The 15242-nt window shown below is 48.5% G+C and overlaps 1 protein-coding gene across 1 annotated transcript; it reads right to left on the bottom strand.

Moving 5' to 3' along the window:
* Nucleotides 1-1698: 1698 nt before the first annotated feature.
* On the bottom strand, nt 1699-14670 carry LOC307208262 (UAP56-interacting factor-like). The gene is made up of 9 exons (XM_079962897.1): nt 14502-14670; nt 12111-12248; nt 10625-10767; nt 10286-10410; nt 9409-9481; nt 5724-5767; nt 5314-5388; nt 4077-4188; nt 1699-2543 (listed from the first exon to the last, which is right to left on the bottom strand). The coding sequence occupies exons 1-9, from the start codon at nt 14596-14598 to the stop codon at nt 2403-2405; spliced, it is 948 nt and encodes a 315-aa protein (XP_079819023.1). The 5' UTR covers nt 14599-14670; the 3' UTR covers nt 1699-2402.
* Between the last annotated feature and the right edge of the window lie 572 nt (nt 14671-15242).

Raw genomic sequence — 15242 nt, 5'->3', positions numbered from 1 at the left:
CACAACTTTCAGGTAATGGCAGAGATAAATCTGCCTTCATCTACGAAAGTGCAATGTATAGGAGAAGGTAGTAGATTGCCCCCCCCCCCAAAAAAAGGGAAACCACCACCATGGTGACCTCACCAGGTTTCAGGACTAAAATGAGATACTTAGATGAGGAGGAACTAGGCTCCAGACAGATGGAACATCCTCCGGAGGGTGCCCTGGTAAACAAAGGCTCTACAATTTTCAGTGTGAGTACTTTATATCCATTGTCTGAATTCATCAAACTCCTGGGCTGTTCCCCGTGCAAAGATACTGTTAAAATAAGTAATATCCAGCTGCCAAATAAATAAGCAAATTCCAAAAACTTTTCAGAAGATAATTGACAAAGACTAAATTTTAGCAAAGCCAAACCCAACCTTAGCTTTACAACATGGAATACAGCAGGATGGTCTAAAAAGGCATCTGACGTGTCTTTTGTCCAATTCACCCAAGGGTATGACACTGTATTTCTACAGGAGACTTGGAGCGTAAGTGAAATAGATGTTAACGGCTTCTCGTTTTGCCTCCCTGGATCACCAAGCTTCAAAGGGGGGCAAATTAAAGGCGGCTTGGGTACCTTTGTATTTTACCCTTGTAAAATTGGGGAGAAGCAGCATGTGTGGAGGTTGCTTTCCTGCCTGGCTTGTGGGCCTCCCAGAGGCATCTAGTCAGCCAGTGTGTGGAACAGGATATTGATGTGTTTATTGCATTATCTCCAATGGCTAGACTTCACTCCAAAGGCAGCTCCCAGCCCAAAGTGGATGGGCATTGCCCTTCAATTTGTGTGTGTGATTGATTATGCAGGGAGGGGCTTACCCCCCTCCCCTCATTTTTATTCATGTTAGCAACCCTTGTGGAGGCCAAGAATTATTCTCCCACCATTCCTCCATGCAGCTCAAGGATCTCCCCCCTCCTCATTTTATGCTCACAACAACCCTGTGAGGTAGGTTAGGCTGAGAGACAGGAACTGGCCCAAGCTCACCCAGACAGCTTCATGGTTGTGTGGGGATTTGAATTCTGGCCTTCTAGGTCTCAGCCCAACACTCTACCCACTACACCACACAGCCAGACCCCCCCCCCCCGTCTGGAGTCCAATTCCCAGAAGCCCACTGGTTCTATGTTGAAGTACTCTTGAGACCCACTTGGTATTAAGAGTTGGGCCGCCTTGTTCTAGAAGATTGTGCAGGCTTGTCCTCACAGCTTCCAGAGGTAAACTGCATGGTGATATTTAACTATGTTGAAACAGATCATTTGCATTCTCACACAAATGAGAAATGAGAAATGGTATAGGAGCTCCAGAGTGTCTGGTGAGAGCCATGTGGTTGAGCTGGAGCAACTAGCTCAACTCTCTCCACACACTGAGTTTTTCAGGTAGACCGGGGTGGGGGGACAATAGCCTTGATTACCTATTTCCTCCCAAGGTAAGGGGAAGTGACATGGCTAAGATGGCAGGACAGCTTACTCTATGATGTTAACCCCTTCCAGCATTAATTAGACTGAAGCATGTTGTTATATGAGATGTTGGTTATACGAGACTGGTTATCCCACACAACATGCTCTCATGCAACCCATGCACTCCAAGTGAAACCCATTTACTGGATGATATCAACATTGTGTTTTGTGCCTGTGAACTCCATAGTGAATATTTTTATTAGAAAAGAAAACAGCCCAGTGTTTCAGCTTCTAAAAGTTGTTTTATTCAGCGCGCTGTTATAGCTTGTCACACCTAAATCATCAAAAGGAATCTGCCAAAGTGCTTTTCCAGGCAAAAGGGGGCAGAGGGAGAGAAACCAAGAACCTCAAATTCACTAGACCAGGGATGGGGAATTCTGTGACCCTCTAGATGTTGTTGGATTCCATCACCCCTGACAGTCGGCCATGCTGGCTGGGGCAGAAGGCCACTGGATCTGGCAATATCTGGGAGCCCACAAGATTCCCTGCCCCCACACTACACAAACAACCAGGCACTCAGCTGTGAGGCATGCCTCTTAATGGAGGGAGGGTCACTCCAGAGGCAGCTGTGGCATGAGGGTGCTGGATCATGCCTTTGTGGGCACATCTGAGGATTAAAGAGGGGCCCTATGAAGCTTGCTTGGAGATCTTCCTTACCACATGGCTCTCCGGCAAAAACACAACAGTACTAACGGCCATATGGAACCACACCTCAAAGCTGGATCAGACTTCCCAGATCCTGTAGCCTACATCAGGAGGAAGACTGGGGCAGAGGGGCCTAGAGTGGGAGTCAGAGCTGCTCTTAGGGCTGCATGTCTGAAGCATGGGCAGAAATCTTTGGGTGTGAGGTTGCATGGGGCTGTCTCTTTGTGTTTTGTGATGCCAAGCTGCCACCCAGACAGAGGCAGGCAACCAACCAACTGGGTTTAGGGGCAAGCTCCTCTGCAAGGCCAGTCTGAATTCACCGAATGCAATGGCAGAGTGACCATTCGGCCTGTGTTCTGCTTCGCTGTGAAATGGCGTGTGTTCCTCAACCCAGAGAACCTTTCATTCAACGTCAAGCTCGTCTAAGGAAGAAAAACATAAGAGTTAGTCTTGAATCCCCACAGACATGTACTTGGAGATGTCAGCACACAGCACATTTAAAGCACATCTCCTCCCACCCACACACACCCAAAAAGTCCTGAGAACAATGATTTGTTAAGGGTGCTGGGAACTGTAGCACTGTGAAAGGAAAACTAAGGTTCTTGTTATTCTTTGGAGGGGGTGGAATGGTGAATACACAGCTCTGCTGAACACAGATAGATTTAGCTTTGGAGACAACACATGTATGACCACAATCTTCATGTGAGTTCCTGGCAACCTTCAGCTTAAACACACCCTGCTCTGAAGTGAGAAAAATCCATCACACTCAAACATTCCTGCACGAAGCTGCCCATGGCAAGGTTATAACACAAAACCTAGAGATTCTGATGTGCAGGAATGGTTTCCTTGAGGGCATGTGTCATAGGGTACAAAACCCACCTTCTATATTTTGAAGCCCAGGAGTTAAGAGATGAGGAGTCCACCCAACCCCAGTTCAAGCTGGGGGTTGGACTGGAAGGGAGACAAGCTAATGTCCCCAGAATTGGGGCGAAGCTTGGGTAATTTCCAGGTTAAACTGAACTCTTTAGTACCGCCCCCAGGGCACCATTGTGTGGGTCCTCTGAAGCATGAGAAAGCTCAGAAGGTAAGAACAGGGCTTTCCTCCCCACTCCTAAGTTCAGCAGGTGGCTAGAGGTGGCCACATGAACACCCCCTACCACACCCCCAGCATAGGTTCAACTTTTAGCACAATTGAACTTTAACAAAAAGTCTTCAGCCAGATGGCATACAATGCTTTGGCAGTGGCAACTTATCATTTTCTTGATCATTTTCTTGATCAACTTATCATTTTCTTAATTACAAACAATTAAAAAGGCAGACAATCTTGCAAAGAAGTGTTGCCATTTAAACTGCTGGTTTGACGTAGGAACCCGAAAAAAGAAAAGGAACCAACCACCCAGATTCTGCTTCATATTGCCCTCGTTCTCCACCTCCCTCTATCCTAAAGTAAAGGGTAAAGGGACCCCTGACCATTAGGTCCAGTCGTGACTGACTCTGGGGTTGCGGCGCTCATCTCGCTTTATTGGCCGAGGGAGCCGGCGTACAGCTTCCGGGTCATGTGGCCAGCATGACTAAACCGCTTCTGGCGAACCAGAGCAGCGCACGGAAACGCCGTTTACCTTCCCGCCGGAGCGGTACCTATTTATCTACTTGCACTTTGATGTGCTTTTGAACTGCTAGGTTGGCAGGAGCTGAGACCAAGCAATGGGAGCTTACCCCATCGCAGGGATTAGAACTGCCAACCTTCTGATCGGCAAGTCCTAGGCTCAGTGGTTTAACCCACAGCGCCACCCGTGTCCCTCCCTCTATCCTGGTTACAAACAAGAGTTAAGATGTGAAAGCCTTGCTATCACCTCATTCCCTTCAATTAGCCAGCTGCTCTGGCAGATGACATCAGTTCCTTCCCGCTTCCAATATTCCTGCTCCAAAAGCCTTCCAATATTCCTGCTCCTAACCTGGTTAGCCATAGCCCGGAAGTTGAATCTCAGGGGAACACCTTTGGGCTGGGAACGGCTCATCTTTTCTGGGCCTCTTCTCCCCCTCGGGAAGGGGTGCTTGGCTCCTGGCCTGAGAAATGCACACAGAATATAAACATGCCTTCTTTCCATGGAGCCAAGGAAGAAGGGTGGAATTTGTTAATCTCCCAAACCTTCCCAAGTAAGAGATGCCGGAGTTGCGTCACCTACAACTTCCTCAGGGATCAAGCAGCTAAGAAAAACGAAACATCCCACCTGAGCACGGTTTCTGAGAGAGCAACAGCAGAAGTTCTGTACTTTGAGGGCAGAAGACCCACACTCTGGAAGATGAGCATTTGCCCAGTGGATTCTGGCCAGTCCATGAGGGCTGCCAGCCCCTTCCCACTCCATCTCAGGCACAGAACACATTGGTTCTGCCACTCCTTGGCTCTGGCACCACCTACTGTTGGCCTCTTTGCCTTCCACCCTACCAGTCCCAATGAGCACCATCCACCCCTGCATTGGTCCAGAGGCGCAGAGGCGTAGCTAGGTGATCTTGCACTCCTGGCAGAACCATCCAGATTGCGCCCTCTACCTACAGACAAGTTAGCTCTTCTTTCCTTCTCTCCTCCAACACCCCCCTCCCAATTCAATTCACCCTCTATTAAAAACCTTTCCTTATAAGGCAATAATCAATATTTTTTATTTATTTATAGACATATTTATGGACATATTTCTAGCTAATTTTGTGCCCCCCCTCGCCTACGCCCCTGGCTCTGAAAGGGGAGCTGGCTGCAAGTGTCACAGGCCTGGTGGGCCAGAAATCCAAAGCGAGGGCCAGTGTGGCACAGTTATTGGAGTACTGTGCTAGGAACTGGAAGACCAGGGTACAAGCCCCCACTCAGCCAGGAAGCTTGCTGGGCTCACTCTCAGCCCAACCAACCTCACAGGGTTGTTGTATGACCATAAAATGTGTGTGCGTGGGGGGGGGGGTGGACTCTGCATACCACCTTGAGCAGCTTGGGGGAAAGGAGGGAGATAAATGTGTGAAAGAAGGAAAGAAGGAAAGACGGAAAGAAGGAAGGAAGGAAGGAAGGAAGGAAGGAAGGAAGGAAGGAAGGAAGGAAAGAAAGAAAGAAAGAAAGAAAGAAAGAAAGAAAGAAAGGGTGATAGAGCAGGAAGGTGAGATGCACAATAGAGAATGGGCATTGTTTTCACTCAAGGCAACATAACGTACATGCTTGCTTGGCTTGCTTGGGGGTTAGACACAGAAACGGTCAGCACACCTCCAGGACTGGGTTCTGGCTGCCACCTAGAGAAAGAGAGACAGGGAGAGGAAGCAAAGAACCAGACTCCTAGCAGCAGCAGCAGGACTGGAGTGAATGGAGCACAGACTGATGAAGACATGCCAGCGTTGGAGGAGGTTGAGAAGGCTCCAAAGGTCAGACACTCATCAAGATCCAACTGAGGTGCCCTCAACAATTCTCCTACAAAGGTAGGTCAGTGCAACCCTAGAACCTCCCACCTGGGGAAAAACAGAGCAGGTGCTCTGGTTATGCCAGGAAGGCATATTGCCAATCCTTACTTTCTCTCCTCCACCACTGCTTTTTCTTCCTTCAGAAAAGGGGGGTTCTTTCCACAACTTACCTCCTCCTCTTTAAAGGCTTCCCCTCCACATTGGACTTTGTTTGCTGTAAGAAGGAAGAGAACAACAAGCATGACAGAAACCAAAACTCCCAAAGCAAGGAGACTTGGTTCCACAGTATGGATTGAAGCTCTCCACAGACTGTAGCTTAAAGTGGATTCCTTGTTTATTTTGCAAAATCTTAGAACCTCTAAACAGATTACAAAAAGAATAAAGTAATAAAATTATCAGTAAGAAACCACATTTGTTAAAAACTATTTAAGATCCTCTCCTCTGTCTTACATGATTGTTGTAAGGATTACAGAGAAAAAGTTTGTAGAATACTGTGACTACTTAGGGAAAACACAATGCAATTTTAAATCTGGTCAGTCTTACAGTTGCCCCTTTAAGAATGGGTTGCAGGGCCAACTGAAGCCAGAGGGCAATGGCAACACATCCCTCACATGTGGTGTAGAGGTGAGAGTGTCGGGTTGGGACCCAGGAGACCAGCATCAGCCATGAAGCTGAGTGGGTGGCCAGGGTTGTTGTTGAGATTGAATGAGAAGGGGAAGGGATGATGATGATAATGATAATGATAATGATAATGATAATGATAATGATAATGATAATGATAATGATAATACCACACCCATCTGGCTGGGTTTCCCCGGCCACTCTGGGCGGCTTCCAACAAATATTAAAAATACATTAAAATGTCACACATTAAAAACTTCCCTAAACAGGGCTGCCTTCAGATGTCTTCTAAAAGTCTGATATTTGTTTATTTCCTTGACATCTGGCGGGAGGCCATTCCACAGGGTGGGTGCCACTACTGAGAAGGCCCTTTGCCTGGTTCCCTGTAACCTCACATCTCACAGTGAGAAACTGCCAGGAGGCCCTCGGCACTGGATCTCAGTGTCCGGGCAGAACAATGGGGGTGGAGACGCTCCTTCAGGTACACTGGGCCAAGACTGTTTAGGGCTTTAAAGGTCAGCACCAACACTTTGAATTGTGTTCGGAAACATACTGGGAGCCAATGTAGGTCTTTCAAGACCGGTGTTATGTGGTCTCGGCAGCCATTCCCAGTCACCAGTCTAGCTGCCACATTCTGGATTAGTTGTAGTTTCCGGGTCACCTTCAAAAGTAGCACCACATAGAGCGCATTGCAGTAGTCCAAGCGAGGGATAACTAGAGCATGCACCACTCTGGCGAGACAGTCCGCAGGCAGGTAGGGTCTCAGCCTGCATACAAGATGGAGCTGATAAACAGCTGCCCTGGACACAGAATTGACCTGCACCTCCATGGACAACTGTGAGTCCAAAATGACTCCCAGGCTATGCATCTGGTAGTTCAGGGGCACAGTTACCCCATTCAGAACCAGGGAGTCCTCCACACCTGCCCGCCCCCTGTCCCCCCAAAACAGTACTTCTGTCCTGTCAGGATTTAACCTCCAACTGCCTCCAGACACTCACAGAGCACCTTCACCACCTTCACTGGTTCTGATTTGAAAGAGACTTAGAGCTGGGTATCATCCGAATATTGATGAACACCCAACCCAAACCCCCTGATGATCTCTCCCAAAGGGTGCATGTAGATGTTGAAAAGTTGAGGGAGAGGACAGAACCCTGAGGCACCCAACAAGTGAGAGCCCAGGGGTCTGAACTCTCATCCCCCAACACCACTTTCTGAACACGGCCCAGGAGAAAGGAGCAGAACCATTGTATAACAGTGCCCCCAGCTCCCAGTCCCTCTAGACAGTCCAGAAGGATGTTATGGTTGATGGTATCAAAAGCCACTGAGAGATCCAACAGAACTAGGAAACAGCTCTCACCTTTGTCCCTAGCCCGCCGGAGATCATCGCCCAGCGCGACCAAGGCAGTTTCAGTCCCATGATGAGGCCTGAATCCAGACTGGAAGGGAACCAAATGGTCCGCTTCTTCGAGGCGTGCCTGGAGTTGTTCAGCAACCACTCGCTCTATCACCTTGCCCAAGAATGGAAGATTTGAGACTGGGTGATAGTTGGCCATATTGGCCAGGTCTAGAGATGTTTTTTTAAGAAGCAGTTTAATGACCGCCTCTTTCAGCGGGTCTGGGAAGGCTCCCTCACAGAAAGAAGCATTCACCACCCCGCGAAGCCCATCGCCCAGCCCTTCCCGGCTAGCCTTTATAAGCCAGGATGGGCAAGGATCAAGGAGACAGGTGGTTGGTTTCACTCATCCAAGCAGCCTGTCCACATCCTCGGAGGTAACAGGTTGGAATTGATCCCATGCAACTTGACTAGACAGGACTCTAGCACTCTCCCGCCCCGGCCCTGCTCCCATGGTGGAATCTACCTCTTCCCAAATCTGAGCTATGCAAAAGCATTGCAGGAGATCTTGGGGTCCCTACCAGGCCCCAGTGATGAAGGTGGTTCCGATAGATTGTGAAGCACCTGAAAGAGTCTCCTGCTGCTGTTTTCTGCAGATGCAATAGAGGCGGTGAAGAAGGTCCTCTTTGCCGTCACCGTTGCCACTTGGTAGACTTGACGTTGAGCTCTGACCCATGTCCGGTCCAATTCAGAATGAGTTTTCTGCCATTGGCACTCTAGCCGTCTCAGTGATTGTTTCCTCGCCCTTAGCTCTGGAGATAACCACAGGACTGTCTGGGCTCCATGCAATTGGAGAGGGCACTCGGAGCCAGAGAGTTGATAGCCCTGGTTAACTCTGCATTCCACCAGGGAATCCACCAGGGAATCAGCTGAAAGGCCATCAACATGGGATAAAATATCCCCTACCACTCTCTGAAAGCCAATTGGATCCATTAAGTGGCAGGGGCGGACCATCCAAATCGGTCCCACCTCCCTGCAGAGGGGAAGGGTCGCAGAGAAGTCCAGTTGCACTAGGAAGTGATCTGACCATGGCACTTCTTTTGTTTCACTTTTACTTACTGTCACTAAAGGTGAACACCAGGTCTAAGGCATGTCCGTGACTATGAGTTGGGACAAACTTATTCAGGGACAGCCCCATGGAGGCCATGCTTTCCACAAAATCCTGACTGGCCCCTTGTAAGGTTGTGTTGGCATGGATGTTAAAATCCCCTAAGACAACTAAACTAGGTGTCTCCAGGAGAACATCTGGTATGACCTGAAGCAGCTCGGGCAGGGAATCCTTGGCACAGTGGGGAGGTTGGTACACCAAAAGGAATCCTGTACCGCCCCTATTGCCCAACTTCCAGACCATGCACTCAGAGAGGTCTTCCCAATAGGGACGATGTAAACCACTTTAAGCTCCTTGGAGAAATGGTTGGGGTACAGATGGAAAAAAATAAATAGTTGTTGTTGTTTAGTCATTTAGTCATGTCCGACTCTTCGTGACCCCACGGACCAGAGCACACCAGGCACTCCTGTCTTCCACTGCCTCCCGCAGTTTGGTCAAACTCATGCTGGTAGCTTCGAGAACACTGTCCAACCATCTCGTCCTCTGTCATACCCTTCTCCTTGTGCCCTCCATCTTTCCCAACATCAGGGTCTTCTCCAGGGAGTGTTCCCTTCTCATGAGGTGGCCAAAGTACTGGAGCCTCAACTTCAGGATCTGTCCTTCCAGTGAGCACTCAGGGCTGATTTCCTTCAGAATGGAGAGGTTTGATCTTCTTGCAGTCCATGGGACTCTCAAGAGTCTCCTCCAACACCATAATTCAAAAGCATGATATAAAAGACAATGAAGAACTCACCCTTCGGTTGAAGTTGAATCTGGATTGCCTCTGGAAGAAAGCTGGTCTTCGGTTTAGCTGGAAAGGCTGGTTACTGGGGGGAAATAAAAGGACCCTATATTAACACAAATTTCTGCGCACACTCAAGCCATAGATACTGTGGTAGATATGCCAGTCTCCAAGTGGCGAGACTCTGGGAGTGATTGTGCTTACGCAGGGCTCTGTTTCTAGGGAATGAAGGTCAGAGTAGGCTGTGGTGTCTTTAGTAAGTATGGCTACATTTACAGAGCATAGGACAGAGGGCTCAGAGCACTTACACCCCAGCAGGTCTTTCTTCCCCATTGGGGTTCCAGGCAAATCACAGCCTTACAGTTCAGCTTCCAGCATCAGCCAAATTCCCACACAAAACTCTGGCTCCTGTTCTTCTACGTTACAAGGCGATGACGTCGTGTCCAAGTAGGTGGCAGGGTGATCTGGATCCTGACCCCCTCCCCAAACATATAAAAATATATTTGCTGATTTTGGAATCTCAGTTGAAAAATTGTTCGGCCATTTGCTACTTGATTTTGCAAATGTTCAGATTCCCCAGGATTGGGAGGCGCAAACTGACACCGTGTCCTGCAAAGTGGCCTGCAGTCACACACACACTTTTGTGGGAACAGGGAAGCATAGGAGCCAGCTCCTAGGGGTTGAGGTCCCTTTGGCTCCTCCAATAAAATATTTGAGGGGATCGCCCCCTCCCCCCAAAAGTTGATGGGCATTGCCATTCAACTGGTGTGCATGTGCTGCGTTTTGTGATCAATGGGGCAGAGTAGGGCTTACCTCCCCACTCCAATATTTTATTCAGGTTTGCCCCCCTGCACAGAAGTCTACTCCTGCCGAAACCAAGCTTCCTTACCTTTGGGCGGTTGGTGGAGCAGCTCCTGCCCTTCGAAAGCGGTTGACCCTTGTGGGATCCCTCTGCTGGGTACTGGGTGTTGTGCCATCCCTGCTCCCAACCAAGGTAGCATCTTCCTGCTGCACCTACAAATTAGCACAGTTTGCCTCAGGATTGGCTTCTTGAACATAAAGCATCATGGGCAGGGGAACACATGTCGAAGCCCAGCCTTCCTCATCCTGGAGTCCGCCAAATGTTGTCGACTACAACTCCCATCCATCCTGTGCTGTCTGGGTTTATAGGAGCTGCCGTCCAAAACTCCTGGAGGGTATCAGTTGGCAAAGATTGCCATAGTCCTACCTGTTGAGCTGAACTGGGCCGATTTAGGGGGCTCATGCCTTTTGGCCCAAGGGCTGCTCTCCTCCTGGGACTGGTCACCCCATTCCAGAAAGGCTTCCTGTAATTCTGCTGCTTTTGAAACTCTCCTCTGAACCTGCTGGGTCCTAAAGAGACACACCATGCAGAATGTGATTCCTCGTCAATCCTCAGGTGTCAACAATTTATCATTAAAAACAATGTTTCTCTGCTATTTGCCACATCTGACTCTCCCCTGCCCCTTCCTCCAAAGGGGGATGTATGTGAGATTACCTGCACTTTTACTATTGTATTATTAATAATAATATATCACCCTTCATCAAAAGATCTCAGGGCTGTTCACAAGGTAAAAGCACAAACAAATAGTTAAAATAAAAACAATAAAACAATAGCACCTCCCCCCACAAACACATTTAAAAGGCTGTAGAATATTAATCAGCCAGAGGCCTGGTTGAAGTTGGATCCTGGTCCAACTGCACTGGCTACCACCTAGTTTCTAACCCCAATTCAAATGCTGGTTTTTAATCTATAAAGCCTTAAATAGCTCAGGACTGCAGTAACTCAGGGACCGCCTCTCACCATATGAACCTATCCAGACCTTGCAATCATCATCTGAGACCCTTCCTTGTCTGCCTCCTCCATGAGAGGTCCGGAGGGTGGCAACTTGAGAATGAGCTTTTTCTGCAGTGGATCCCCACTTGTGGAATGCTCTCCCCAGGGAGGTCAAGCTGGCACCTTTATTATGCACCTTTAGGTACCAGACAAAAATGTTCCTCTTCAACCAGGCCTTTGGCTGATTGACATCTGATGCCCTTTTAAAATATGTTATGGAAGGGAGGGGGTTATTGGGTTGTCTTTGTTTTTGTGAACCTCCCCGAGATCTGCGGGTACAGGGCGGTATACAAACTTTAATAATGATGATGATGATGTTTAGGATCAGAGTTTTCCTTTTTTTTAGATGGCTTGTCCCAGGTTGACAAGCCCCATCTGTCTATCTCCAACATGAAAAGCCTATCTCAATTCAGGAGCATCCTTCCTCTGCAGATCCTTGTTCTCCCACAACACTACTGATCCCTACCTTGATAGATTATTTTCCCACTTCATCAAAGGTCCATTAACCATGAAAGGAGGAGATTCTTTGTTGTGCTGTATTCCTAGTTCTGTGCTCCAGTTTGAAAGAGCTGTGCTCAAGTCATACTGGGAGCCAGTTCATGCTATAAATCACTTAAACGTTTTGTCTCTTTTTATGTTCATTATTTTCATTTTAATATTCATTCATTATTTAATATTCATTTTAATGTTCAATTTATGTATCCTCCTCTGGTCACCCCTAGCTAAAGGTACTTGCATGAAGCTGAAGGAGGGGTTGATATCTCAGGATGCCAACTGTTACAAAAAGCCCTACCAACTTATTTCCTGAATTTTGCCAACTCCCAAACCTTCTCTTCCTGCTATTGCTTCTCACACATACCTTGCAGGTTCCTTGGTACCCAGCCCCAGAATCGACGTCTTCTGTTGCTATAGGCTGGATTCCAGTTCTTGAGCGGCTGCTTCCATCTGTTTTCCTTTGCATTTGTCTGCCCTTTCTTGTTGCGCTTTATGATGTCATCTAAATTAGGGAAACCAACACACACAGAATACGTCAAGGAAATCTTCTCTTTTGTTTCATGTTGGCCTCCCAGCATTTTAACACAAGAGGATGGAAAACTAACCCTCAGTATGTGGGGCAAGGAGAATGTGGCATAGAATGTGGCATAGAATGCTCTAAGTAATCCCAGTATTCCAAAACAGAATTCCAAAACAGAGGGTAGTTTCCAGTTGCCCTTAATAACTTGGGACCAGTTTATCTGCAATATGTGCCCAGTTGACCCCTTTGACCTGCAGAACTGGCACCATTACAGGTGCCACATAATACCAATTCTGCATTTGTAAGAAATGCATATTTTTGTGTCGCAGCCTCTAGTTTGGAACTCCCTGCCTGCTCATATCAAGCAGGCACCTTCACTATACTCTTCAGCACCTGCTAAAAATATTTTTGTTTAGACAACCTAATCCAAATATGTAAAGTGTTGGCATGTGTTTTAATCTGGATTTATCTTAGGGTTGATTTTCTTTTAATTCAACTAGGGGAAACGTATTGCATTAAATGAGGCAAGGATAGCAGAATGAGCAACAAACTGAACAGGCATGGCAATTTCTGAGCTGTATTAATAGCATTGTCTAACCAATATAGAAGCGATCAGTATGGCTTTACTCTGAACGCAAGGGCTCCTTACCTGGAGAACTGAGTTGATTTGTGTAATCATAGAAGCATAGGAAGAAGCTGCCTTGTACTGAGCCAGACCACTGATTCTTTTAGCTTAGTATTGTCAACACTGACGGGAACTCTCACTCCAGGGTAAAGGCAGAATTTCCTAGCCCTACCTGGAGATGCCATCAGAGATTGATACCTGGGATCTTCTGCATGCAAAGCAGCTACTCTGCCATTGAGCCAAGCATGATCCTTGAAGTGAATAATTACCACCATTCAAGAAAGTTTGAAAGTATTCAGAAGAGACCCCCCCCCCCAAAAAAGCAAGTCCTTCAAGGGGGAAAAATGAAGGAAGCTGTATATCCTTCAGCTTGGGGTGTGGGGATGAGAGGAAGCCAGGAATTGGTTTTCAGTAATAGTATCAAACATAAACTCCCAATACTCAACGTCAGAGAGTTAAATACTGGGTGCTGGTTATTAAGTTAAGTCTGATCAAATAACAGTGGATGCCCAAATGCCAACCCTGAATAACAGAGAGCACATTTTCAGCATTCCTATTTTGAGAGGGGGCTTTAGGGAGGCAAATTAGCCAGGCAAGCCAAGAGAGAGTGGAGAGATTTTCGTCTTTCTTTCATTGTAATTCCGTTGGACAGGGCAGGGGCATATTTCCAGATCACTGACTGAATAAATGAGTGAGTGTGATGTTTGTGTGCACTAACAGATCTTGTGCCAAGGAAATGATGATTTGCATTGCCCGTCAATGCCATAAATAGACCAGGCATCACATCAAGCTTCTATTTTTGGAGAGGGCCAGTTTATCATGTCTGTGCTGGACTGTGGGGTTTTGAGCTTGGAAAAACTGCTGTGGGGTATGGTGAGGTGAGCCAAAATGTAGCTGTGATTTGAACCTAACAGGCTGCATCTAGATATACCCAGAGTAAACACACTGAAATTAATTAGAATGGCTAAGTAAGGGCCATTAATTTCAATTGGTCTACTCTGAGTAAGACTTAGCTACAGACAACCAGTCCACACTGAGCCATCTGCTTTTCCCTGATGGTTCCCTTCTCTCTGGGTGGAGGAGGGAGAAGTGTTTGGGTTGAAAATAGGCTGTCCATGGTGAAAGGAGAGGGATTTACTGAGAAACGGAAAAAGGAGAGGAAGTTGCAGGTGGGGGGGTGTCAAGCAGAAGATGGGGGAGAAGACCCCACTTGGGTTCAACTAAGCCAATTGGCCTGTGGAATCAGGAATGGCATAGGTATATACCCCGTGGGGACCCAACTTTGGGCACCTAAGAAGGCTGCAAGGAATTTGCAAACTTTGCCAAACCTTCCCGGGCCGGACATTTTCTGCGCCTCAGAGAGGTTCATAGCCAGCCTCTCCCGCCCCAGATACGGAAGGTATATAGTGCATATTTTTTGGGAGGAGGGGCGGTTCTCACCTGGAACCAGCCCCCTCCACCCCAACTTTGAGAAGGGAACCCAGAGTGGATCTGGTTCCGCGGGGATAAAGCCTATGCGGCTCCGGAGCAAGTCCATGGGGTGGGGTGGGTCCCCGAGACGCTAGGACACACCCAACCAACACCCGACGAGTGTGGAGAGCAGCACCTACCCAGAGACAGATCTATCTCCTCAGCAGCCACCGCCGGCTCCGATCCTGCCCCAGCACCGGCGGCTTCTAGCATCTGCCCGGCCCCCGGCGCTGCCATGGCCTCTGAGGAAAGAGAGGGGTGGCGGCGGCCGGCCGGAGGAGAGCCCTCCGAGCTCCCGCCCCCTGGCCAGCTGTCCCATTCCCATTCCCCGGCGCCGCCACCAGAGTCGCCCCGCCCGCCCGCCCGCTGCGGAGGCCCGCCCCGGCCTGTGGCGCGGCTTGGGAGGCGGGCGGGGTCCACCTGCAGACCCGTTCTTCTCCATGGCCTCTGCACCGCTCTCAAATCCCAAAACAGCCTGGATCACGCCGAAGGCAGCGCCGTGTGTAGTCCAGCATGTTGTTCTCATAGTGGCCGGGCAGGTGCTCTAATGGGGAGGACCCGAGCCCGGGAGCAGCGCTCTCTTCGCCTGAGGGTTCCAGCAACTCGCATTCAGGAAGGTTACTGTCTCAGACAGTGGAGGTAGAGCACAGCAACCCTTATCTTTCTGCACCCCAAAGCGAGTGTTTCAAGAGGATAGGAAGCGTTTGCTGGAACAGGCAGGCCAGTGACCCATCTAGCCATGTACCAGATGCCTGTAGGCATAGGAGTCAATTCCAAGAGTCCGAGGACCCTTCGCCATCCCCACCCTCATAAAATATTTGGTGGGCGTTGCTATTCAGATGGTGTGTGTACACCGCAACACGTTATCGATGATTCAGGAC

Source organism: Podarcis cretensis (assembly GCF_951804945.1).
Source record: "Podarcis cretensis genome assembly, chromosome: Z".
In the NCBI taxonomy this organism is placed as follows: domain Eukaryota; kingdom Metazoa; phylum Chordata; class Lepidosauria; order Squamata; family Lacertidae; genus Podarcis; species Podarcis cretensis.
Note: the sequence above shows the minus strand (reverse complement) of the source record. Positions and strands in the feature narration are given on the sequence as shown.